This window comes from Morchella sextelata, assembly GCF_020137385.1.
Source record: "Morchella sextelata strain SCLS chromosome Unknown scls_6, whole genome shotgun sequence".
NCBI lineage: Eukaryota > Fungi > Ascomycota > Pezizomycetes > Pezizales > Morchellaceae > Morchella > Morchella sextelata.
The window spans coordinates 562,542-587,033 of NW_025408621.1; the positions used below are offsets into that span (position 1 = coordinate 562,542).

General features: G+C 46.6%; 3 protein-coding genes across 3 annotated transcripts; 2 read left to right on the plus strand and 1 right to left on the minus strand.

The window, feature by feature from the left end:
* Positions 1-5,842: 5,842 nt before the first annotated feature.
* On the minus strand, positions 5,843-8,340 carry H6S33_011289 (uncharacterized protein; the record flags this gene model as incomplete). The annotated part of the gene is made up of 6 exons (XM_044842634.1): positions 5,843-5,998; positions 6,060-6,838; positions 6,894-7,727; positions 7,803-7,870; positions 7,929-8,042; positions 8,159-8,340. The coding sequence occupies 6 exons, from the start codon at positions 8,338-8,340 to the stop codon at positions 5,843-5,845; spliced, it is 2,133 nt and encodes a 710-aa protein (XP_044696057.1).
* Positions 8,341-15,270: 6,930 nt separating this feature from the next.
* H6S33_011290 (uncharacterized protein) lies at positions 15,271-16,647 on the plus strand (the record flags this gene model as incomplete). The annotated part of the gene is made up of 3 exons (XM_044842635.1): positions 15,271-15,519; positions 15,748-16,208; positions 16,269-16,647. 3 exons carry the CDS (start codon positions 15,271-15,273, stop codon positions 16,645-16,647), a joined length of 1,089 nt encoding a protein of 362 aa, XP_044696058.1.
* A 3,383-nt stretch (positions 16,648-20,030) lies between these two features.
* On the plus strand, positions 20,031-20,747 carry H6S33_011291 (uncharacterized protein; the record flags this gene model as incomplete). The annotated part of the gene is made up of 4 exons (XM_044842636.1): positions 20,031-20,035; positions 20,301-20,432; positions 20,502-20,589; positions 20,655-20,747. 4 exons carry the CDS (start codon positions 20,031-20,033, stop codon positions 20,745-20,747), a joined length of 318 nt encoding a protein of 105 aa, XP_044696059.1.
* Between the last annotated feature and the right edge of the window lie 3,745 nt (positions 20,748-24,492).

Genomic DNA, 24,492 nt, shown 5'->3' on the forward strand with positions numbered 1-24,492 from the left:
ATTTTACCAACGGTAGTAAATTATTTACCACCGGTGGTATAAGCACTAAATTTCAGTCATTGTATCTACACACTATCCTACATTAGTACATTTCCACCGGTATAAACACTGAGTTTCGGACTTTATGCTGCGCTATACTAAATAAGTAAATGCCCAATCATTAATGCCAAAACTTATGAAAATTTCCCACCGGTGGTGAAATACCGCCACCGATGGTGAGATTCCCCATCGGTGGACAATTTTCATATATATTGGCATTATATGGCCCCTTTTGGCCAAAAGGTCTGTGCTTTTATCATAAAAATTAGCACTATAGGGTATAAATACTGGTATTATTTTCACCACCGGTGGTAAAATAATTTACTACCGTTGGTAAAATTACTTTTGACACATTTACCGCCCCATACTACATGTAGTTATAGCTCGATTCAAGTCTTGATTTGAGAAGTTAGTATGTATCAAACGATAATATTCCCTCACTATGAAATATATATACTGATACTGACCATAACTACGATAATGATGCCCGGATCCGCCACTTGAATTGATTAGAATATTGCCATAGGAACTGTGAGATTATTCTCGGACTGTTGTTCTGAAAAAAAAAAAAAACTAAAAAAAAAAACTAAATAGTTTCAAGACGCCGATAATTATCTATTCACCAGAACGCTAGATCTCTCCCTATTCCCTGGGGTGTCGAATTCCCGGTATTAACTAACGTATTTTTAATTATGGAAGTAGATCTCCTTAATAAGCGTCTAAAAGATTCCCACGGTCCCCTATGGATGACTAGCTCCCAATTATAGAGCCACGGGATCAAGGGCTATTGACAGACAAGAGCATAGGATCTGGGGAGTGTTGGGGGACGTGATAGATACAAATCCGATATATAACCGAGTAAACCGTTGATATCGATATCACGGACTTGATTTATAATGCCCGCAATACTACAGACACATTTGAGGTTGGGTCAAGTATGAATGTAGGTCGCTTAGGTTCTACACTGCTAACCAAGTCGCCTAATAGTCGGCGGTATGGACTGTTGAACGACTGGCCTTTTAATTCAGCACGAGATCTTTGTAAGACGTGACTTTATGAGCGGAGTGCAGTTTCTATCCATCAACCAAATTGCTCCGCTAGCTGGCTTAAGTAGGGTACCCTGTCCTCCGAGTCCGTGGGGGGTAACAGGCAGTCGAACCGTTCACAAAGACTCTACTAAGTTATGTGGTGAAGAGTCAAGGTCCTTCCCAAGACTCTTCTATATCCTGGTGATTCTGGAGGTATGGGCCCTCTTACAGCTTCCATCAGATCTCTTGGCTTCAGTTCCAGACTTTTCATCATACTGTGCATGGGAGCAAGATGCTCTGCAATTAAACACTCTGCGTGTTCCAATTTCTGATATTCGACAGGACAGCTAAGCCGGCGCCAAGATGCACGGGAATCCCTAGCCCAGTTTGTTGGTCAGTAGATGCCGGTTTCTACGCTTGGAGGGACAGGAAGAAATGGGCTTGGGGGTTCGAGCTTTAGTATTCTTGGACGATCTTAGCGGTAACGCTCTTCTACATATGCATCTCCCGTATGGGAGGGTCACCTTAAGGCCCCTAGAGTTACACTGAGGTCGGGCGTATATACAGTCACCTCGAGCTGTGTACCTTCCGGGCCAATTGTGTGGGAAATACAGTACTCTGTCTATCAGGCTTCACAAAGCAGTACCCTCTTCGTGAACGGCTCGAAGGCTTACTATATAATCTGCTATACAGCGGGAGACTTAGTGAATTACAAGTGAGAATAGGTATGAATATAGGTAGGATAACTATCAAATGATCGGGCTCGAGGGCCTACCATGAGTTAGATAGTATAGGGGGAGAGCTCAGTTTCTGGCTCCACTAAGTACTTGGTGAATGGAGTAAGTCAAATTCCAACTTGGTAAGCGTGTAAACCTGTTCGATGTTGAGTTGGCTTTGTTAACCGAATTCCCAATTTGCCAGCTACAGTGGGGCAACTTGGTCATTGGTCAACAGGGCTGATCTGCAGAATCAACAGAACTCTAACTTCATCGGGGAACTTAAGTAGACTTAGCAGATCCGGGAGCTAGCATATTGCATGTATCCCAACCATCAATAACTACACATATATGTACATCGAATATCGAAACATCCAGACCTCTCCGTCTGCAATGACCGGGCCTACTGCGCTATTAAGCATCAATGGGGCCTATTATCTGTAGTGGCAAATGCGCATCTATATGTTTTAACTATACGGCAAGAACGTTACGGGCTTAAATTAAAACTGCTGTCATACCATTCCTGCCGGCTAACACAGGCTTAAGAGAATTAATCCCCTAACTTTACAGTTACCCAGATCATCCTCGGCTACACCATCAAAATCTTCTCCTTCTGAGTATAAGAGTCCTTTTCCACCGCACTTCATTTCGAACGGTAGTTATATCGTGATTGACAGCCATAAACCACGCCCAAGTAGCTACACATGGAGTTTCTGACGATCTGAGAATTCTATGTTCCCTTCCCGACTTGAACGGCTTTGTATTTCTTGGTGGATCATACTAGTGGCACTCGCTGCAGTCATTTAGGACTCCCCCAAGCGTTATGAACAAGGTTCGTGATTTCCTCTTCATCTTTCGAGTCCCTGAAAAGTCTCACGGTGGGTTAATCCTCTTTTGCTTAATAATGTCGTCTATAGAAGGAGAAAAGGATCATAGCACTTGGACCACTCTTATCTCGCCATTTCATGGAGAATCCGGGACTAATCAACTTAGTAAGTGGATCGGAATGAGAAGGGAGGGAAAGGACAAAAATAAGCCATAAAAAGGAGGTGAGCTTATGATGCACCCGAAAACCTGCGCCCTTCTGGAGGTAATTTCAATAAATTTATTGATATGCTTGGCAACGAATATTAATCATGAATGATCACTCGACTTCCGGCTCTCAATAATGGTTTCCTCTGGAGGTTTCAATACCATTTTGATAGAAATTAACTATCAGTAAATATAAATTAGAGCTTAAATGCATTCAATGCCTTAACAGCTCGCTACCACCCTTCCTCCCCTTTTGTCTAGCTCCCGTGCACGTGGTGTGCTGTGATTGTATGTTTTGGAACGAGGCAAATCGCGCTGATATGGCTAGGCGCAGGAATTGGAATTTGGGATTTTGAATTGGCTTATCAACCATCAACCCTTTATAAGTCGGGGCTTATCTAATTCTCGCTATCAAAGGTCTGATATTTTACCGATAAAAGATATCATTGACACCGCAAGTCTCGCTATTTAGCACCCTTCGAACTTCGCGCCTTTAGATTACCGGTCACTACCTCTAGCTCTATATAAGGATGGCATGATATCTGCTGGGAGAGGTAGACCGTCGGCCAGAGAACAAAAGGAAATACACCTTTGAATTTTGCAAATTACCAGAGATTCTGATCTTTGCAAATATCTTAACGCAAGGTCATCAATACTTCAGAAACGAAATGCACCCTCCGATTGCCAAGGCAGTGAGACTTATCATCGTGGATAGGCAGCTTGGTGACTTTCGGTTTTAAGGGTCATGAGACGCTTGCGACAATGCGTAGTATTATAGAGCCCCTATCTCACGCATTAGAGGTCATAACCGTAAGGGCTATCACGCATGCTATCTCTAGGTCTTTACATATAAATACCGCTCATCAGCTTCACGCTCTTAAAACTAACGTATCTCGGCCTGTATTTCCAGTGATGGTACATATATGCACATACGTATGTGCGAAGCTTGCTACTTGACGTACTTGTATCTACACATATTCATTTTCATGTTGGCTCCCTCCTAGTCTCGGGGTAAATCATCTCTACATACATACTAACTTACATGTAGTCTTTGTGGTAAACTCGACTAATGGAAATGCCTCCTGGTGTGATGAGTAAATTGTAAAAGTCTTGATTTTTGTGACTTATAACCCAGAGCTGTTTTAATCCCTCCTCGCAGAATTTTCGAAATTAAAGTGTCAAATAGGAAGTACTGACAGAGGAGCGATCAAAATAAAGTCATGGTGGCATATTCTTATCGCTATAGATATACAATTTCCCTCTCACCTCTTTTAAACCCCATAGTACTGCTTCCGGGGCAGTCCATAGCCGGTGGTGATGGGCACGAGCCCGGGGTAGAGCTCGAGCTGGCCCGGGTTGTGGAGGCAAAAGCTCGAGCTCCCATGTTTATACCTAAAAATAGACCTTCAAGTAAGTCGACATATAGAATTTCTATTCAGGATGAATAATGGGGGATATATTTCATACAAACCGCCCAGCTGTGTCTTTCTCGAATCGTTACTACAATAATGTTTTACCAGGCTCGAGCTTTTTGGACATGGGCTCGGGCTGGCTCGGGCTCGTCAGTGAGAGCTCGACCTCGAGCTCAAAGCTCGCGCCCGCTCGGCTCGTACGCGTGCCCATCACCACTAGCCGGTTACCACTCAGCAACACGCCCCTCCTCCTTGAGTCCACTGGTTCTTCCGATTCAAAGGAATTCTGAATCGGGAATACGTCTCTTTCACCGGTTCCCCGTTTCCATTTTGGGGAACGGAGCCCGGCGAAGCTACGGCTGGACCGATCGGTGGTGGGTTAGGGTTTCTTTCTTTTTTTAATTTTGTTATCATTAGGTAGGGTTTAGTAAAGTATTTACATGTAATTGAATTTCGGGGACAAAAACATACTCTTTTTGCAGCTCCGTTAAGTGACAGAAGAAACTCAAGACTTTCTCAGTTGACTGTGACTTATTTCTGCAATCACAGGCAGTTGTCTTTATAACTGGTGGGCCGTGCGCGGGCTTCTAGGTGTACCTACATACACCAGAGGTAATATTATATAATCCTCTACCGGAAATATTACGGCGGCATACCAATGTGATAAATATAGTATATTGACCGTAGTTACGAAAAATTTAACTTCTGATACCTGTTCCATCCTTCCCCAATCGACCAGCTCCCTCCAGACCAAGCCTTTCAATCTGGCCCAGCACAGCCAGAATACAAGGGCGACTAAACCACCCAAGGCACTAGGCCTATACCCCCCACCCCCCTATGTTTGAGACTAGCTGCGTGCCAGGTAAGGCTGTTTGAGCGCTTAGACTCAAATATCTACTCGTCCCACATGCTTCAACTCAAAACACTGATTTGGACACAATCCTATGGAACGCCCCCACTTAGCTAACGCTGGACGGGGGTTGGAGTTGTCACATAACGTCATATCATCGATCGAGAATCATTGCAGATCTACAGGGATCCATCTGGCGAGTGACATTATGTGATGCAAATACATAATCGGTTAGAAAAATAAATTGATTTGTTGCTATCACAATGGCCATCATCCCTAATATTAGAGTTGTTGTTTGGGTATGCATATCTAAAGCTCACTAACTTCAATTGAGCTACTTGAGGCAAATCGAGTAGAACGGTTGATCAGTTCTGAAACAAGCAAGGGTTGTTTTATCGTTGCAGGGGATCAATCAAAAACCTCAATGAATACACTCATACTTCCAAAAATTAAATATACGAAGTATGCATATATACTTAAAAGGGTCAAGTGGACCTTGAAACGATTAAACCTTTTTGGGCAGCGAAAGTAAACCTCCAGAAGACAATTCATAAAACCCATACATACAGATATAAAGATCGCAAAGAACACCCCCAAAAATACAAAATAACAATAAGGAAGGTAGACTTTTTTTTCGTACACACCCTTTCCCCAGAATACTAGACAAAAGATCCTAACCGAAGTAAAGCAAAATGAAATTTTTGTAAAAAGGAAACAGCGATAAGCCCTCAAAACATAATTTAAACCTTGTAAATCTATTTTAGTTTAGTATTTTGTCTGCCTCTCGTGTTGGGTGAAGATGCCATCAGGGTATCTGGCCTTGAGAGCGGCTTTTCGCATCTTGTCCTTATCGGGATCATAGGCCAAGAACTCGTGAAGGGCTTTGCCGGCAGGCACCATTGGCAGAACGGGCACCTTTTTCTGTAATGTGTTAGAAATTTACTTTGAGGAGAAAATAGTTCGAAGATGAGATGGAACTTACGTCAACAACAACTTCCAACAGCACTGGTCCATCATACTCAAGCAGCTCCTTGATTGCGCCGGGTATTTCCTCAATCTTTGTGGCCCTCATACCCTTAAGCCCCATAGCATCGGCCAACTTGACGAAGTCAGGATTCTTTTGATGGGTCCATGAGTAACGGTCCTCATAGAATAAACTCTGCCACTGTGTGACCATTCCCTGCTCTTCGTTGTTCAAAATAATAATCTTAACACCAACGTTGAACTGAACAGCAGTCGAGAGCTCTGAGAGGGTCATGCTAAAACTGGCATCACCATCGATATCGACAACAATAGCCTCAGGACATGCGACCTTTGCACCAATAGCGGCAGGAAGACCGAATCCCATAGTTCCGAGCCCACCAGAAGTGACCATTGTACGAGGACTTCTCCACCTAAAGTGCTGAGCAGCCCACATCTGATGTTGACCCACACCTGTTGCAATGATGGTCTTCTTGTCAAGTGCCGCAGTCTGCCTGCTCAGTTCCTCGATAACGGATTGGGGCTTGATCATAGATCCGGGGGATTCCTTCTCGTAGGCGAAAGGGAAACGTTTCTTCCAATCATTGATCTGGGTAAACCATTCGGGACGGTCGACAATAGATTCAACGTGGGGCATAAGGAGACTCAGGTTATTTGCAACGTCACCCTCAACGGCCTCGGTGGCTTGGACGACTTTGTTGATGTTCTTGGGCAAGATCTCAAAATGCACAATACCACCACGTCCCTCGGAGGCAGCAATCTTGGCGTTGGGTGCGAATTCTAAAGTCTCCCGTTAGTTTTTCTTCTTTTCTCTGTTCTGATGGGCGGAACTTACTTGCGACGTTACCGGTAACGCGGTCATCGAATCTCGCACCGAGAGCGATAATCAAATCGGCCTCTTGCATAGACAAGTTGGCATAAGGAGATCCGTGCATTCCCAGCATGTGTAGAGACTTGGGGTCAAGCTCATCGAAACCACCCAATCCCTGTAGAGTTGTTGTGACAGGAATCTTTGCCTTCTCTGCGAATGCGGCCAAAATTTCCGGTCCTTCGGGTCGCTCAATAATTCCTGCTCCGGCGTAGATAATTGGCTTTTTTGCCATGTTGACAAGACGTGCGACCCTTTGGATTGAGGCATCCAGACGCCTCTTACTGGCCTCCTTTGCAGCAATAGATGCGGCGGAAGGGTGCGCTGGCAAATCAGAATGCACTGGGATAGCCTTCCGCAAAATACCGGCGGTAACATCTTTGGGAAGATCTACAAGAACGGGCCCAGGACGGCCAGATGTCGCAATCTCAAAAGCTTCATTGATGCGGCGAGGAAGTTCTGCAACGTTCTTGACCATAACATTCCATTTCGTGCAGGCACGGGAGATGCCGATGACATCGGCCTCTTGGAAAGCATCGGTACCAATTGCAGAAGTTGGAACTTGACCACAGAACACAACGAGAGGTGTCCCATCACTAAGAGCGTCCTGTATGGGGGTAATTACGTTGGTTGCTCCAGGTCCAGAAGTCACAAGTACGACTCCGGGTTTTCCTGAGGCCCGTGCATAACCCTCAGCCATATGGCCAGCACCCTGCTCATGGCGGGGCATAATGAAATCAAAATGCGGTGAGTTGTAGATGGCGTCAAACACGGGGAGAATAGCTCCACCGGCGTATCCAACTAAGAATCATGACTGCAGTCAGTAAAAATGGAACAAAACTGCAACAAGATCTACAAAAGCTTGGTTTCACATACAGATATGCTTGACATCATGTCGTAGCATCATCTCGTGGAATATCTCGCCTCCAGACATTCCCACGAAGCTAGATTAATTGGGTCAGCCAAAGTCGCAATTGGACACGACATCTGACATGAACTTACGAATCATCCATTTCAGGCGCCTGCCTGGGCTGTAAAGGATGCAAGTCATGAGCTGCGGGTTGAGAAGCGCTCGGAGGATCTTGGTTGAATGATGGAGACGGCACGGGCCGGTTTCTGCAGGTCCCCCAACGATGAGTCAGAATTCACCCTATCAATTCTTTATGCAGCTTAAGAACAAAGTTTGCGGGGACGCATAAAGAAAAAAAATATGGACAGTGAAAAACACTTACACAGCAGCAGCAGTGGTCGATTGATTCCGTGAGATATCTGTTGTCTTACTTCGCGACAATCCACCCGAACGAGAGTACGGCGATAAAGCAGCAGGGGCTGCAGTTGTCGAAAAGCAGCTCTTGCTGACATTCTGAGGGCGGACAGCTCTGAAAGAAGCTCGGACGGCAGCAGTTCTGAGCATGTTGGGCAATTCGCTGCGTAGGGAAACCCAATTACAAAAAGGGAAACAAAAAGAATGAGCGAATTAACAATTGAGGGGAGTTGGTTGTGGTTGAAAGAATGGAAGGAAGGAGGATCGATTGAACGATGAACGATGAAGGGTGTGGGGGAGAAAAGGTCGATGTCGCCAGAGGAGGAGGCGAGAGAAGTTTTTTTTTACGTTTCACTGGAAGGGTTAGAGTCATACCCCACAACCGGACCCATGGCAACAGTCTAGAATAAACGGCAATAGGAATTGATACACCGAGGTTTAACGGGAAATTAACATTGTGTTCCGCCAATATATTAACTTTTGCCCAGAGAATTGTTACAGTGAAGTTTCAATGCATTGATTAATACATATCCTCATTGCCTGTTAACGCGAGAGAATCTCCCGGTCACATATTCTTATTACACTCAGCATTTGCGTGCATTTAACTTTGGGACAAGAGGCAATTGCCAGGCGCGAGAAGGAAGGAAACAAAGAAAATTGCAAGCCAAAATTAAAAACTGACAGATGTAACTGGTGATCTGCTTGCTCTTGTAAGCAAGGGAAAAAAATCAAAACCCTAACCCATACCAAGATTCCAGGGCCGCCCAGACCTCCAGGAAATCGACGACTGGGCCATTAACCGAAGGACCAAGGAATGTCTCAAGCCAGGTCAATCATCAAGAAACAGATTTTTCGTAGTCTCACCTTGCAACGAATCATTGACCTTAGTGCTCTTATTAAGCATTCATTGGAGCCAACTCAAGCCACCGGAGCTCCCTAACTCTGTGCAAGACCTGCCTTTCAATCAAATTACTCTATGTATGTACATGTATATATGTGCTGTTCGGTTCCGCCTTATGTAAAAGCCAGCCGACAGAGATCCCGGGACGCGGCCGGCCCGAATGCATATCCCCCGTGCTTCTGCTGCGTGCAGCGTGGCATGGTCCCCGGAGTCCTCAGAATGGTCCAGTGTGACTGGACTGGTGGACCTTTGCTGGCAGTGGCCGCTGATGCTGCAACGGGCACAGGCAGGGTAACTACAGCAGGCGATAGGTCCGCCAAGCTGTTCACGCCAGCAACCAAGCAACGCCACCTCTATGGGCAAAAATAGACCCCTGACCTCCGTCACTGTATTCATTTCCACTAGGACTGCCAACAGCGACGTACCTACGGCATCGCATTGATCGCGACTTATTCCATCAGACACAGTAGATTCGTTCACCCTGAAAGCAATCAATCATCCCCAGCTTCAAGTTTTTTCTCCCCGTCTGCAGTTCTCCGTCTACACTTGACCGCCGGAAAAGTTAGGTGCTCAAATACCTCAGTACCAAACTGCTAAGCGGAACGTGTCCTCTCCAACCTCAAAGAGCTATCCACCCAACCGCATCAAGCCTCCCACCCCCCTCTACCATTAACCATTAACGAACCGAGAGAAGGACAACAAAACAAAAATATACGCAGGCACAATAATCACATCCGCCCCCCCGTTCGGAAATCTTTGTTTCATCCGTGGGCTACCCAGGGCAAGTCTGTGAATAAGTAAAAAAAAAACCAATTATTTATTAAAAAAACGCCATCATGAATATCTTTCGAGTCACGGGAGATCTCTCCCATCTCATATCCATCTTCATCCTACTGCAGAAGATGCGAACATCGAAGGTGTGCAATTGCAGTCCCCTTCCAATACACATATAGTCTGAAATTTTCGGTTTCTGTTTCGTCCGGTTTCGGCTGGCTGATATTCGGAGGGGTTTGTTTAAGAGTTGCGCAGGGATTTCGTTCAAGTCCCAAGTATTGTATCTCACAGTCTATGTCACTCGGTACTTAGGTAGGCGGAAGCTCCCCCACGCGCGAGCAATCTTCCTATACTCCCGTCACGACGATAGATGCTGCGCGTCTACTCCGTGTGTAGTTTTCGGGAAGAAAAAACAAGTGCTGACCACGCATGTTAACAGACCTTCTATGGACTTTCAATCACTCGACATACAACACCTTGATGAAGATCATCTTCATCGCCTCCGCCGGATACACAATTTACCTGATGATGAATGACTTTAAGCCAACGCACGATCCAAACATAGACACTTTCAAGGTTCAGTACCTGATTGGTGGATCGGCGATTCTGGCAGTTCTGTTTCCATATAGGTGGATACCATCAGAGGTATTTGACCCACTCATTTAAACGGGGGGATTAGGGTGTCAGATTTCGTAGTCTCTCGAGATCGCGGCGCCGGTGCGATTAGTTCCGGTGGCCCTGATACTGCCGTTTCTTCACTCCCGTGGGTGAATTGCTGGTAGTTTCGAAAGTTTTGAAAGTGCCAGGCTGATGGGTTTATTTTGGGTTACCCTCTCGGTAGATTCTGTGGACCTTTAGTATCTGGCTCGAAAGCGTCGCCATTCTCCCTCAACTTTTTATGGTTCAACGAACAGGCGAAGCCGAAACTATAACGACTCATTACCTATTTGCGCTGGGTGCATATAGGGCCTTGTATATACCGAACTGGATCTACCGTTATTTTACGGAAAATTGGCACGTCGATCCCATCGCTACGTTGGCTGGTATCATCCAAACAATCCTTTACTCGGATTTCTTTTACATCTACTACACCAAGTATGATTGACCCTTTCCATTCGTACCTTTCTTATCCCTTTTGCCCCACGTACCCTCCACCCCACGTACCCCTCCGTACCCCTCCAACCTTCCCCTGAATACATACTTTCGTATCAAACGCCCTGTCGATCATCGGTCGATTGATAGGTTAAGCTTTTGCAACAAGACTAATGGCCGTGCTTTCGCAAATCAACAGGGTGTTTAAGGGTAAGAAGTTCGAGCTTCCGGTTTAGAATACCGTGAGTGTGGGTCCGCGCTCCCACTCCTGAGGCTCGCTTGCTTGTTTCCGCGTAGTGTGTGTGCTGTTTCTTGGAACGAACGTGGTATGGTAGCATGGTGTGTGATAGAATGTCAACTGGTGGGAGAATCAATAAAGTTTAGGGAGTGAACAGGGATACGAAGCTAGAAAAAAACGGCGGGGAAGAAAAGGAAGCAGCAGATTCAATGAAAATAAGAAAAAGTAAAAATAAAAACACTTTGCTGAAACTGCTCTGCGCATGCGCTGCGTGCGGTCGCGTTTTACCAGGTGCCATGCACCAAGTTTGGAAATAGATCAAGAGGCGAGGTGGGAGAGCCCGGGGTATGGCGCGCCGAGAGATTTGACGGGCAGACAAGAGGGTGTGCAGGCACTGTATTTTTATGTCCGATGGCTGGTTCAGGCCCAAAATGCGGGGAACTAGAGGGTGTGGTGCCGGCTTTTGCACACTGCGAGGCACTACATACAGACCGCTGCCTTTCTTTGGGCTTCGGAACACCTAAAAAAGAAAAGATTGGGGAACCAAAAAAATTAGTTGCAGTAACTCAGGGGGTCATGCTTATTTTCTTTTCTTTTGCTGTGCACCGCGGGGCGCCTTGCCATGGGAAGGAGGAACGAGGATGAGCTGTAATGCTTCACTTTTGGAGTACATGATATTTTTCTTTTTCTGCTCTGTTCAGGGCTTTTTTTTCTTTTCTTGGGGGGTCGGTTTTCGAATTTTGGGTTTCAGTGTCTCGTAGGGGCGTGCTTGATCTTGTCTGGAATGAAGGCAGAAAAGGCTGCGACGAAGCATGTGAATTCCATTCTCTCGGTATCAAAAGGTAAGTCTGAATGTGATATGGCCATGGGAAAACTAAGTATGTAACTTTTTTTTTTTTAGTTATCGGATCCTCAGAAGGGGTTCAATGCTTCTAGAGAAAAGCAATCAACTGGGGGTAGAAGTAGGCTACCCGCATTGATGTACTCAACCGTTCCTTCCGTCCCAGGGTTACGAGTAATGAGAATCAGATGAAAGGAAGCAAAAATAAAAATAAAAAATAAAAAAGAGATCAAGCCCGGGTTCAGAAACCGGGAAGAAGCAAATAAAAAGTATCAAATATTTAGTTGCCAACGAGGTTCTGGATTACTACTAGTATTACTAGAGTAGCAAGTATACCAAATATTACTTGCCAAGGCTCCAAAGATTCAGTAGCGAAAATAGGTAATCACACAACAGCCAACCACAGTGCTGTGGACGTTCATCCTATCTTTCGGACCGGGGAAGAGGGAAGGGCACAGACGGGGAAAGGTGATAGGGCTGCCTGTGTCTCTATTTGGTTTTGGTGGTCTCGGCCCTTTTAGCGGCCCTGGCGGTGGGGAGAACCGAGAAGGGTTATGCCATGGTGCTGAGCTGTACTCTACACAACGGGCAAGCCAGCACAATTATGCTCCTGGTCCGATTTCCAAACGGTTACTCGATGTCTGATGCTGCTGGTTTAATGATGGACAGGGGAATAAAAATAAAAAGCGCCATTAGCGAGCAGGAAGGAATCCACTGCCGTCGATCATCGGTAGGCAACAGAGACGAAAAAAACGAAGGAAGAACGGGCAGCCGAAAATTTGTCGGGGATTGAAGAGGCGAAACGGGCTCGTTATCCACCAGGGGCGCGCGAAAGCGGCCCCCGGGGGGGGGGGGGGAGCCACAGCTCATGTATCTATGCGCACAATCGATCCATCTAATCCAGCCGCATGATTTGCATGTGAGTTGAAAGATAGAGAGAGGGCTTGTTTCGTGGTTTGAAGAAGAAGCCAGATCTGGATAACTATGTGTTATGTATTTATGTAGGTGTGGATGAGGTGGTGTGTGGTGTTTAGGTGGTGTGTAAGGCATGATGTACGTGTGTATGTAAGTAGTTAAACAGAAAGACAGGATGCGAATTAGACCGGGAATGGGAAAACTATGCGTGTGTGGGGAGGAAGCCTAGATACTCCGATTAGGGATCTGGTGAGAGTTGGGGGTTGTATAGTGGGGGTAAGAATAAGAGTAACAGGTGAGTGAAAAGGTAGGTGCTTTCTTACGAGATGAAGAAAGAGAAGGCATTTGATGTCAACAAAGGATAAACAGAGCAAACACTCCTTTGATAACCTGGCAATTCCGAGATCTGAAATATGTGGATATCATCGTGCGTGGGAGGGACCTTGACTCGTAGTGTGGGGAGATTAGACATGCAATGAACAAGAGGGGAGAGGAAGAAACCGATCGAGTGTTTTGAGACTTTCTGAGCGATTGTCACGATCTCACTGGAGACAAGGTTTGTATAAACGAATCCAATCCAGAGAGGTTTGTGACATTATAAAGAGAGTAAAGATATGGTACGTGTGTGATGGTACATTCAGGCTATCGAGAGTGAAAACTTTCCTCCGAGATCGCAAGTTTTCATTTCTTCAGATCTTAATTCGATTCTCAGTCTGATTCGCTCGCTTGTCTATCGTAGAAGAGGGGTGTGAAAAAAAGGAAAACCGTTGAAAATTGAAGTAAGAACTTCTGGGCTTTTGAAAACGACATTTGTCACTAGAAACCTCAAGTTACACATGGTCAAAATTTGGTAAGAGGTACCTATAGGTATTACTTGCCTGGTGCAATGAGTTATGTATCTACACACAGGTACATAAAGTGCATACTTCCTAATTATACCAAGTAGAGTACTCCGAAGTACGTGTAGGGCGTAATTCTCATATCGTGCTGTTCCAGGTTACGAAGCTGTCCAAAATGGAATAACGTCGATCAAAATTAAGACGTGGACAAAACGTCATGTTTGTTGAATCTTGAAAGGTCACGAAATTGGAATTGTGACAGTTCAGGGAGGACCGTTGATCGTCCCCAGCCGAGTCACGGACGCCGATTCAACTACACCACACTAATCTCCATGATACTCCCACTTCCCTCTCTCTCCAGCGAATCCGGAGGTTTGTGATGTGACGGTGATACGTACTCGGATATCTACTCGAATACTCTACCTACCTCGATTAAAAACTTTATTGCAACATGCACTGGGAATCTATCGCAATAACTGGTATCATGGCAAAGAGACCTCTCTAGCTACGTGAATATCTGCCGTGTTCATGAAACACTCAGCTCAGGTCTGAAATGGCCATCAACATATCGGGATTCCACTCCTGAATGAGAGTCCTGGCGCCGGGAAGCCGAGTGATGAAAGTAAGACTCGGTGTTCAAATTTTGGAAAAGAAGTACCTATGTACATGTAGGTACATGTACTCTAGCATCAATAAGTTTTACCTCCACGCGATATGTAGAGCACCAAAGGACCCCACTCATCCCGCCAATCCACAACCCACCAGTCCACACCCCCCCGTTCAACCCATGCCCCAAATCCTGCAGACAGCACCGGCCTGCAGCCCACCACCAACCCTCCCACTCCCATCCCACCCTCCACTACGCCCACTTCAATTCCTCCCGTGAGGCCAAGCAACGTACTGTACACGCACAGCACGAGCACCGAAACAGCATCCTGAATCCCTCTGCTGCAGAAAGCTCGTCCGCTGTAAGTAACCTGTAGACTAGCCTCTTCTCTGCTCGCTCGCCTGTTGTGTGACAGTAGAACATCCTCCCACCCACTCTCTACTCGGGGAATAAAAATAAAAATATACCCATTCCTTCACGCTCGGTTCTCCCGATCATCGTACTCTACTTATCGATAGTTGGCCATCCATCCATTATCACTGATACTGTTATTAGGTCGCCCCAACTTAATAGCTGCCCTATTTCCCGCTTGCTCCTTCCCTCTCTCCCTCTTCCTCTCCTCATACTCAACATCATTACATTATATACTCGAGAGAAGTCCAGGCTCATTCTTTTTATAATCCTGCCTATATACCTACTACATATCCACCCTCATCCTCAACCATCTTCACCAACAAATACATTAAAGCCTGTCCTCTGCCTCTGCCACTTTGAAAGTCCCATCGCACTCGCTTTTTAAAGTTTCGCCAATATAGTCGACAAGCATCGGCCAGCCCCACGCTCGTTTAGCTAAAAACACTAACTTCAACAATCATGATGAACACCATGCCAGCTATGGACCGTCATCTCCATAACCTTTCACAATTCGACTTCACCCATCAAGCCCGTTTTCACTCTAGCCTGATGTACAATCGCGCTCCCCCACCTGGAAGCCTCATCATGCCTACCCCACTACAATTTTCGCCGAACCCTCACCAACAGGCCCATACCCACCACCACAACATCCACCACCCCCAGCAGCACCACCACCACCACCACCACCAGCAGGCGCAGCAACAGCAGGTGAGACACAATTCGTCTGGGCAGTGTGACTAGAATTTTTGAGAGAACAGCCACTGGCTCAGCGTAACCGCTTTCCTACCTAGTGTTAACGAGGTTTTGGCAGTGGTAGATAATACTACTGCCCTTACCTCCGGCTGCATATGGAATGTGGTGGTTACAGTGGCTATTCTGTCGAAGATCCTGTTCCGGTGTCGTCTATTAAAAACGGTTGTTAACATGGCTTTTTAGGATCAGCATGCGGTTCTCATGAACTCAAGTCCCAAACAGCAGCAACACCTCATGCCTACACCTACATCTGAGTTGGGCAACCAGTTTGATGAACAACCACAGAACATGGAAGGTTTCCCCACAGCCGCCGAATTCGAGAACCTTCTGAACGAATACATCCTCTCGCTTTCCCCCAAGAAAAGAGACAAGGCTCTCATTCCCCAGAAACGCTACGAAAACATCCGCGCCGTTCTGCGCGACCCCAAATGCACCACAATTGAGTCCGCTCAGTTCAGATTTTGGGCCAAGAAGATGTTCCGTCTGGTGCAGCAGGAGGATGGCTACAATGACGTTGTTTGCCACGAGGGCAAGCCGGTTGCCGTGCGGGAAGACCTGTACCACGTCTTGACAACCTCTCACGGACAGGCGCAGCACGGTGGACGTGATAAGACCTCTGCTCAGGTCCGAAAGAACTACTCATGGTAGGCCGCTTAGTTGGGATTCTAACTATGAGTAACCTGGCTAATAATTGCGCTTAATAGGGTACCAAAGGAACTCATTGCACGTTTTGTGCGCAACTGCCCTAGCTGCACTCTCCGCCGTAGCAGCCCCCTCGAGTTCTCTGCTGCTAGCAACGCGAATCGCATGAGCCAGCAGACGATGGAATCTTGTGCACCTTATCTCACTAGCCCAGCCAGTTCCACCGGGAGCCCTCCTCAGAGGCACGTCATGAACTCGCCTTCAAACAGCAGCACCTCTTCAATGAGCCAGTTCCAGCAGGTGGTTTCCTCAGCTGCCTCTTCACCTCTTAATGCCCCGTCAAGCCAGGACAGCTACGGATATTCATTTCCTTCGGTAGTAAATATGCCATTGGACCCGCGCATGTACACAACACCCAGTCCTAACGACCTCACGAACTGAGACGAAGAAAAATATGCGAATATGAGCTAATAAAGAGAAGAGAGAGACGGTTCAGTGCTGGTAGCGGCTTTTCTCAGGTTCAGGATTTTGTCGATTTTGGGTTATGCCATTTATGAATTTGTTAACGGGGTTCTTTGGGGTTCCTTGGTTGTTGTTTTTCACGAAACAATTTGGGCTATGTTTTTTGATTATTGATTGTTTTGTCTCTGGGTTTTGTCTTTTTCGTTCAAGAAAACATATGGCTGGTTATTTGGCTTGGATGGGCGAGCGGTGGAGGTAGTTACCAATGATTTCTTGTTTTTATTTTTGGGGCCCTCTTGTGTTCTTGTTTTGTGTGGGTTCTACTTCTATTATCCTCGCTCGAAGCTCTTTCGACGAGCGAGGGAAGGGTTCCGAGACCCTGCCTAATGCTTTGGGGTATATTTCCTGTAGTATTCCTCCTCAAGAAGGTGTTGGTTGTTTTTTTCTATATTCTCTTATGTATATATTCCGTCGCGGCTTTCTTCTTGTTTGAGTGGGTGGTTTCTTATCTGAGGTTTCTGTCGTAACGGCGAGACTACCGTGGCCAGATTGCCAGACAAATTAAATCATGTTTCCGTATTTTCATGTTTTTTCTTTAACTCTCTTTTTTTTTCATTTCATGTATTGGCCTGCTGTGTAGGCCAGGACAGGGTGGACCGGTCAATAATTGAAGATTTGTACATTTTTTGCTGATATCAACCCTCTTATTTCTCAGGCCCTTTTGGTTCTGTTGCTTGTCTTATTTTAGGTTTCATTTCAAAAACCTCGATTAAATCGGATCAATAGATTTGCTCCTATCCAGTTCGTATCCACTATTGCCTAAGATATCGCGTGGGATGCATGGCCGATCCGAGTGCCAGCCAAGCAAAGGAAACCCGTATGAAAAGTAAAGCACCCCCGAAACAGACATTTACTGCGGAATTTTCGCTATTCAAGTTCTAGACCTGACTGCAGCAGATCAGAGGAGATTAAAGTAGCGAAAACTAACTGTTGTTAGGAGGGGCGTAAAAAAAAGCCCACCAAGGGCCATGCACTCGATCGATCAAATCGCGAACTTTGCAACCCTCGCCTTCCCCAGCAAAACCGACCCTTTCTTGACGGAGCTCTGATTTTTTATTTCCTTTCTGGTTATGGACTTTCCCTATCCTACTTTCGTTGTCGTCGACGGTTGCCATGATCCTGTTTTTTTTCCCCGGTCGATGTTGAAATCGGTGAATTTGATGTTGAATCAATGATTTTTTGGCTTTGCGATATACAGTCACACCTACCTTTAACCTCACCCCATCCTAATACAGCAATTGGGTAGAGTACATATCTGCTACTCCAGAGTTAGTAGAGTAAGGTAAGGTAAGGTAAGGTATGTAGTGTAGAGTAGAGTAACCTAAGCCTACCTGTCGGTCATACATACCCCTACTGCTGCTGCTTGCTTGCTGCTGCTGCACTGCTGAATGAAGTGAACCCCTGTACCCACACACGCACACGCCCCATGTGGGGTGTGCCAGAACTTCGGGATAATAAACTAGATGGCCGTCTAGATCAAGATTATCGCTCTGTATCTTGAAAATCAAGCACCCCCCGGTGAATTCGGTCGGTCGCTGATATTCCTCATTGCCCTGAAATGTGCGGTTTTTTGTTCTAGCAGAGACCCCCTGCCATTACTCCATTGGGGGGAGCTCCTCCTTCATCTTCACCTATTGCTGCGCCTTTTGGGAGAGGAGGGGGTGTTTGTATATGTAGAGTAGGTACATGTACATACATGGAGCTGTATCGCCTATTCTCGAAAAACCCCACGACCTGGCATTGACGTTTTCAAATATTTTGTCTGTCTGTCGCTTTCGCTTAGTGCACCTAAGTCGCCGCATCGAGTAAGCCGCTAGCTACCCCTGGCTTCCGTTCCGCTACTTGGGTTCTTGATAGGTCGGTGTTAGGTTAGGGTTTACTAAGGTACAATACCGTACTGAGTGTGTGTGTACCTATAGTACCGTAGTTACCGGCCGCGCGCGCGACATCATCTCACTCACTACGGTACATCCAGGTACATGGTAGTTATGAATGGAGGATTTCCCTCCCCTCCCCTTTGGCTGTATGTAAACATGTCTGTTGCTCAGCGGTCCTATGTATTCTACCCCTGCGTACATAATACCTACCTTAGTCCTTACCACCGTTTTCCGTTGCCTTTGCTTTGCTTTGCCTACCTGTCCTGTGCTCCACCACGATGCATGATGCAGACGCGACGCAGGGTAACGTAGGCCGGGAAGTGAGTGGACGAGCGAGTTGAGAGGGTGACTCTGTTCTGGTACTGGTGGGTGGGAGGGGTTATGAATCGGGAGCGTGCCCTCTGCCTTGTGGTATGGGTGTGGGGGAGATGGCCAATGGCGTTGATTAGATTTGCTCGGGGGTGCGGACAAAGCAGCAGATTGATATCAATATCCTCGACCCAGATAGGACCCCCAACGGTTTGCGAGAACGAGCCAAAACCACGAAAATAGAAACAAGATTGATTAAGCTTTGGAAGGGAGACCCGCCCTCCGTTACACCCACCTCTAAAACAGAACGAGGGTGGTGTTCTGGCTTTCTGTGGGGGAAAAGGGAACTTGACTTGTTTGGGGATTAATATTGGCTGCCCCGTTTCACTATCTAGGGTTAGGGGTGGGCTCTTTTGTTTTGTTTTGGGCCCTCACAAAAACCGGACCAACCAGAGTTATCACATCGGTTCGATACCAGAGGCTTGTTTGGCTTCTTGGTGGTTCCGTTTATCCGCCACCCTCGCTCACCCTTGACAGGCTGGAAGGGCAGAAAAAGAGGCAGAAGAAAAGAAAGTCGAAGAAGAAGCTAATTCACGTCTCAGTGGTGGTTGCGTGCCAAGGCTTTGCAATTAATAGAGTAATCCAGCGAAACCCTTACCCTGGTGCAAAACCAATGCACTCAACACCACGGAGAGTTAGAGATATCGAGCGGAAATACCAAACAGACTCAGCTGTCTGTGTCGACCCAACTCAGTCAACGGGCTTACTTGCTGTTCGAGAGAGGAGAAAAATAAAAAGTGTAAATCTTTGCCCGATACAGTTTCTCTTACTCATGAATTTCCCTTTCCTTCGGCTCAGGTGGAAGGTTCAAAGCCCACCACCGCCTTCTCTGATTTGCTACAAACCACAACCCCAACCAACCGCAAAAGTGTCTGGAGCCTGAGTTTTTTTTGTTGGACATCCTCCAATTTTCTATCCTATGGTAAAAGGGTTTTAGATACATCTGTTACCGTAGTTCCTGCGTTATCAGCGATGCCTAGGAGCCTTTTTTTTTTTTTTTTTTTTTAATTTCTCAGTGAAGAGTAGGGCCCGGTTAAATCCTAAAAACCCAATCCCATGAGGTGAATAACTAAATCGCTATCCAGAATCAGGATAGAACAGATAAACAACCTATCTACTCTATCCCAGAACCTCATTTTAAGTATCTACAGCAGTACTAGCTAGTTTTCCCCCACGCATCCCATCGTACTTTGCTCCCCCTCTTGCGATCTCTCTGAGGCACGCGGTACAAGCACTCTATCTATCTAGCCTCCTTCTCCAGGGCGCAAAGAAAGAAAAAAAATAGAGGTGTTGCATCCAGTAGAGTAGAGTCACAGCCATCATCAGCATCATCATTCATCATATCACCTTACTACTCCTCTATTCAACTGTTCTTGATTTCACATCCTCCCTTTTTCCCCCAATCCTCGCCAAGACCCAGCTGGCTGTCAACGTAAAGCTCGCCTACTGGTTGGTAGGGTAGGGGGATTTTTCACTTTTTTGAGCCAATCACGCTCCCCTGAATACTGATCAGCGCGCAATTATTAGCGGTCGGTGTTGTTTGGTTTCCGATGGAATCGGGATCGGGGCGCGGAGATCGGTCAGGCTAGCTGGCTGTTGGCGTTGTTGCGGTGCGGTTCGTGCAGATTTCCCTTAACTCCCTGAACTGACACTGGTCCACTGACTGCTGCTAAGATCTAGACCCTAGGTACTCTAACTTACCCTCCCTCCCCTCCGCCTCCACCTCCACGGCTAGAAGGAACCATGGGGGTGAGGGTAGGGAAAGATAAATAAATAAATAAAAATAAATCTAAAATAGAATAATTTTGGCTGTTCCTTTCTTCCACACGGATAAGATCAAGAAAAGAGGCAGAAAAGAAGGGCTAAGCCAGGAAGCTAAGGGGCGTGATCGAATCACTGGCCATCATTCCATCCCATGGAGCCGGCGGACGAACAACAACAAAACAACAAACCAGCACTATAAGCACCCTGCGGATGGGGGGCTCAAAAATTGTAGATGTTCGATCATTACCAGTACCACGATCTATCATACCAAACACAACCACTGGACACCGGACTTCTCTCCCTGTTGTTTCGGGATCTTTTTTTGTTTTCTAGCGTGGGGTAGCTCAACTTGCAAGTATGGTCTGACAAGATAGAGTGTGCGGGGCGGGGGGAAGAATCGGGTACATGATATCAATCAATAAACCATAGCGGGGGGGGGGGGGGGAGGAGGAGCAAGAGGAGGAGCAGCAGGAGGAGCAAAGAAAGGAAGATGGAGGGTCTCAGGTATCACGAGCGCCCATCGGATGGTTCTAAAGAGATCTCATCTCCGCAGACCTGTTTTGCTTGCTTGCTAGGGTGGTGGGGGGAGGAACGTAAAGTACCTTAGCTACGTCCTCAGTCTTCAGATACCTAGTAGAAAAAGAGTGGGGTTACCCTGCCCTGACGTGTAGGGCGGTACGGTATTGGGTGTTGTTTCACCGACAAACAACCTCACTAGAGCACTATGCAGATAGAACGCAACAGAACACAGTAACGGGGGGTTTGGAGGGGGCCAAGATGATGCCGAGTTTTCCTGTGTGCGCTTTATGTGTTTGTATCTACAGATAGACACATACATAAGTGTTTAGACTGCAATAGGAACGCCTCATTGCTTTCCACTGACCGGAGAGAGGAAGGAACTTCCCTCCAATCAATCATTGCCCTTTTCGACCTATTGTTTAGTTACTCTACATACTCTACTCTACTTCGAACATGGCCTATTACTTTTCTTTCTCTTAGGGAACGAATGAACGGCATAATCTATTCCGAGTACCGCGTACGAATAAAACATACGTGTCAATTAATCATTACTGGTCGTACTATTTGAGACAAGCGTAAACAAACAAATAATCCAACTACATGACATTGAACCACCCGCAGCGGGCCTAGCGTTCCATAGGCCGGAAAAGCAAAATATCAACGCTGTGGAACGTCGTCCATCAGCTAACCCTTGACAGTGAAGAACACAAAGAAAGAAAAAAGGGCTTAAGGCAATAAACTTCGTCTTGGGCATCTTGAAGCAGCAGGCACGGCAGCCAGCCTTCCCGGCGGCGGCGGTGTGTTTAGCAAGCCGCAGCCGCATCCGCGGACGCCGTACATGACACTCTAGAGTACTCTATCGCCTTAATCTTGTAGAACCCCACGGGGAAGAAGGAATATTAAGAATATATCGTGTACTCTAGTGTATTATTAGTTTTCTTGATTGAAGATGGGGGGTCCCTGGCAGTCAATCGTGTTACGTATTTGTGGGGGAGTACTAGTATCGTATTCTAGAGTAGGTACAATAGCACTTGATATATGTGGGGTGTGGGGGGGGGGGGGGGCTCTTGTAAGGGAGTGTTACAGCTGAGGCACGAGACCAGGTAGAGTACATACGTCTTTCCCCCACATCTCCCCCCCCCCCCTCCCCCTTTTTATTCCCCGGAAAATGTGGTATGGTACCGACATTTTGACCCAGCCATCTGGTGGATCCATCCGCCCCGACATGCGCCAGAGCTAATCTTGCGCTCACGCTCAGGTCATTTCAGTGCTATTCAATCCTGTCCGCCCCAAGAAATGGTCCGTGAGTATTACTCTCTTTCCCCGGATTACAATGAATCTGGGACCGTTAGGAAGTGGAAAAATGGTAGCCGGAATCGAATCTGCATCTGGGTCGGGCCGTTAGAGGAGGCATTTCGTGGTAAGAATAGCTGGATTGAACATCGGTGTTTCCAGGTCCTAATGAAAACAAATGTCTCGGCGTGCGTAGTAGTACTAGTGTCAAATAGGACAATTCAGCACTAGTACAAGTCCTCTTGGGTCAAACGTTATGACAAGCCAGATCAGATCAGATCGCCAGTCACAAATAACATTGCTACATATCTACTTTTTTCTTTCTTTCCCAATCCATGCTTAGTTCTCCGTTCTCTTTACCTCGATCATGATCAGATTACCGCGATAATCCAGTAACTAATGTTTATAATGTCATTATGATAGAGGAACTCTGTCACCTAGGCCAGGTACCAATGAGTTGGTATTCGACCGCATACCGACGCAGCCAGCGAGTGAGTGAGACCCACAGAATTATATTACATACAAAAATGTTACGATCATTGATAAAGCTCCGGGAATGGTACCCATGGGCGGAGGAGTCGAGTAAGAGGAGGAGAGCCTCGAGGAAGATCAATTGCCAAAATTGTCCTCTTTTGCCTCGAAATAGTAGAGGTGCAGCCTGCAAAAGATCCAACGCATCCCTTTAGTAGAGCAAGTGCTGTTGACACTGAATCCCTTCCTCACGGCTTGTCAAGTCGTTTCTCCATGATAGGCTGAACAACAGATCTACCGCAGTAAGACCTAAGACGGCAGTGTAACCTGTTGAATCCTCTCGCTCACTCACTCAATGAAAAACAGAACGCCCACGTGGCTGATAATTGTAATAATAGCCGATGAATGAATATGTGGTCCCGTGGCAGTAGCTCTCCTCCCCCCAACCGATGGTGGCGTGTAAACTGCTTATGTAGAGTAAGTTATGCAGATCCTTTTCTCGTTTTCAAATATCCACGATTTAAAGCTGAGGAGTCGATCCATAGTGAAGTGAGGTAGCAAGGAGTTGTTCATAACGGCTGCTGCCTGCTACGGGAGGTGTACTGCATCGAAATGCGCTTGAAGACGAAGCTGGGCGGACATACACGAGACCCTCCCTCCCAGCGCGTATGTAGACTGATCAAGGAAATCTTCGGCAGCTGTCGGCGAAGCATCCGATTTGAAGATTTAGACTGGTGATACTGAGCTGGAGGTAGGTTGGCTAAATGTTCATCAGAGATCATGGAAATGATACTAACGAAATAATCATGACCCGAGAGCTGAATTATCCCCATGCGGATAGCCGCTGCGACCACGAACGTAAGTGCATCTCTTTCTCTACGACTGGCTTCCCTCCTAACGACAGCTAACTACCACCGATCAATAGATGGATGGCGTTGATCAGGGGGTGAATGTTATAAGAGATGAAACTCTTCCGTCGAACGTATTACACCAATCCACTGCTGCTTCTCCCCCCGCGTCGTAAGTGCCCGTTGTTTGAGAAAACCGCTGTTACGTTGACGCACAACTCGGTGTCGTGATCTTAGATGCTTGATTTGACCTCTCCGCCAAGCCTGCATTATCGACTTCCTAGTTATCTCTGTAGTACCCGAGCGAAATAGGAATTATTTTCTCGATACGATTCCGTCCCAGCCGTGATGCCAATGCTGAGCATGAAGGGAACTGTGCGGAATGTTGCGAGATATTGGAACAATTTCGATGATGCTGGAGGTGGTGAAGGGGGGAGGTAAAGATAGAGTGAGAGATAGCCAGTCAGGAAGTAGTATATGCCAAGATAAAACTGCCAAGCTCTGCGAATGCTTTATTAAACCTCGCCGGTGGGAGATGAGGTCAAGGGCATATGTGTTATGTTTGGGCCCACAGGCCCTGATCAGCCAAAATCTGCAGCATCTGGGGGCCTTGACCTAGCCAA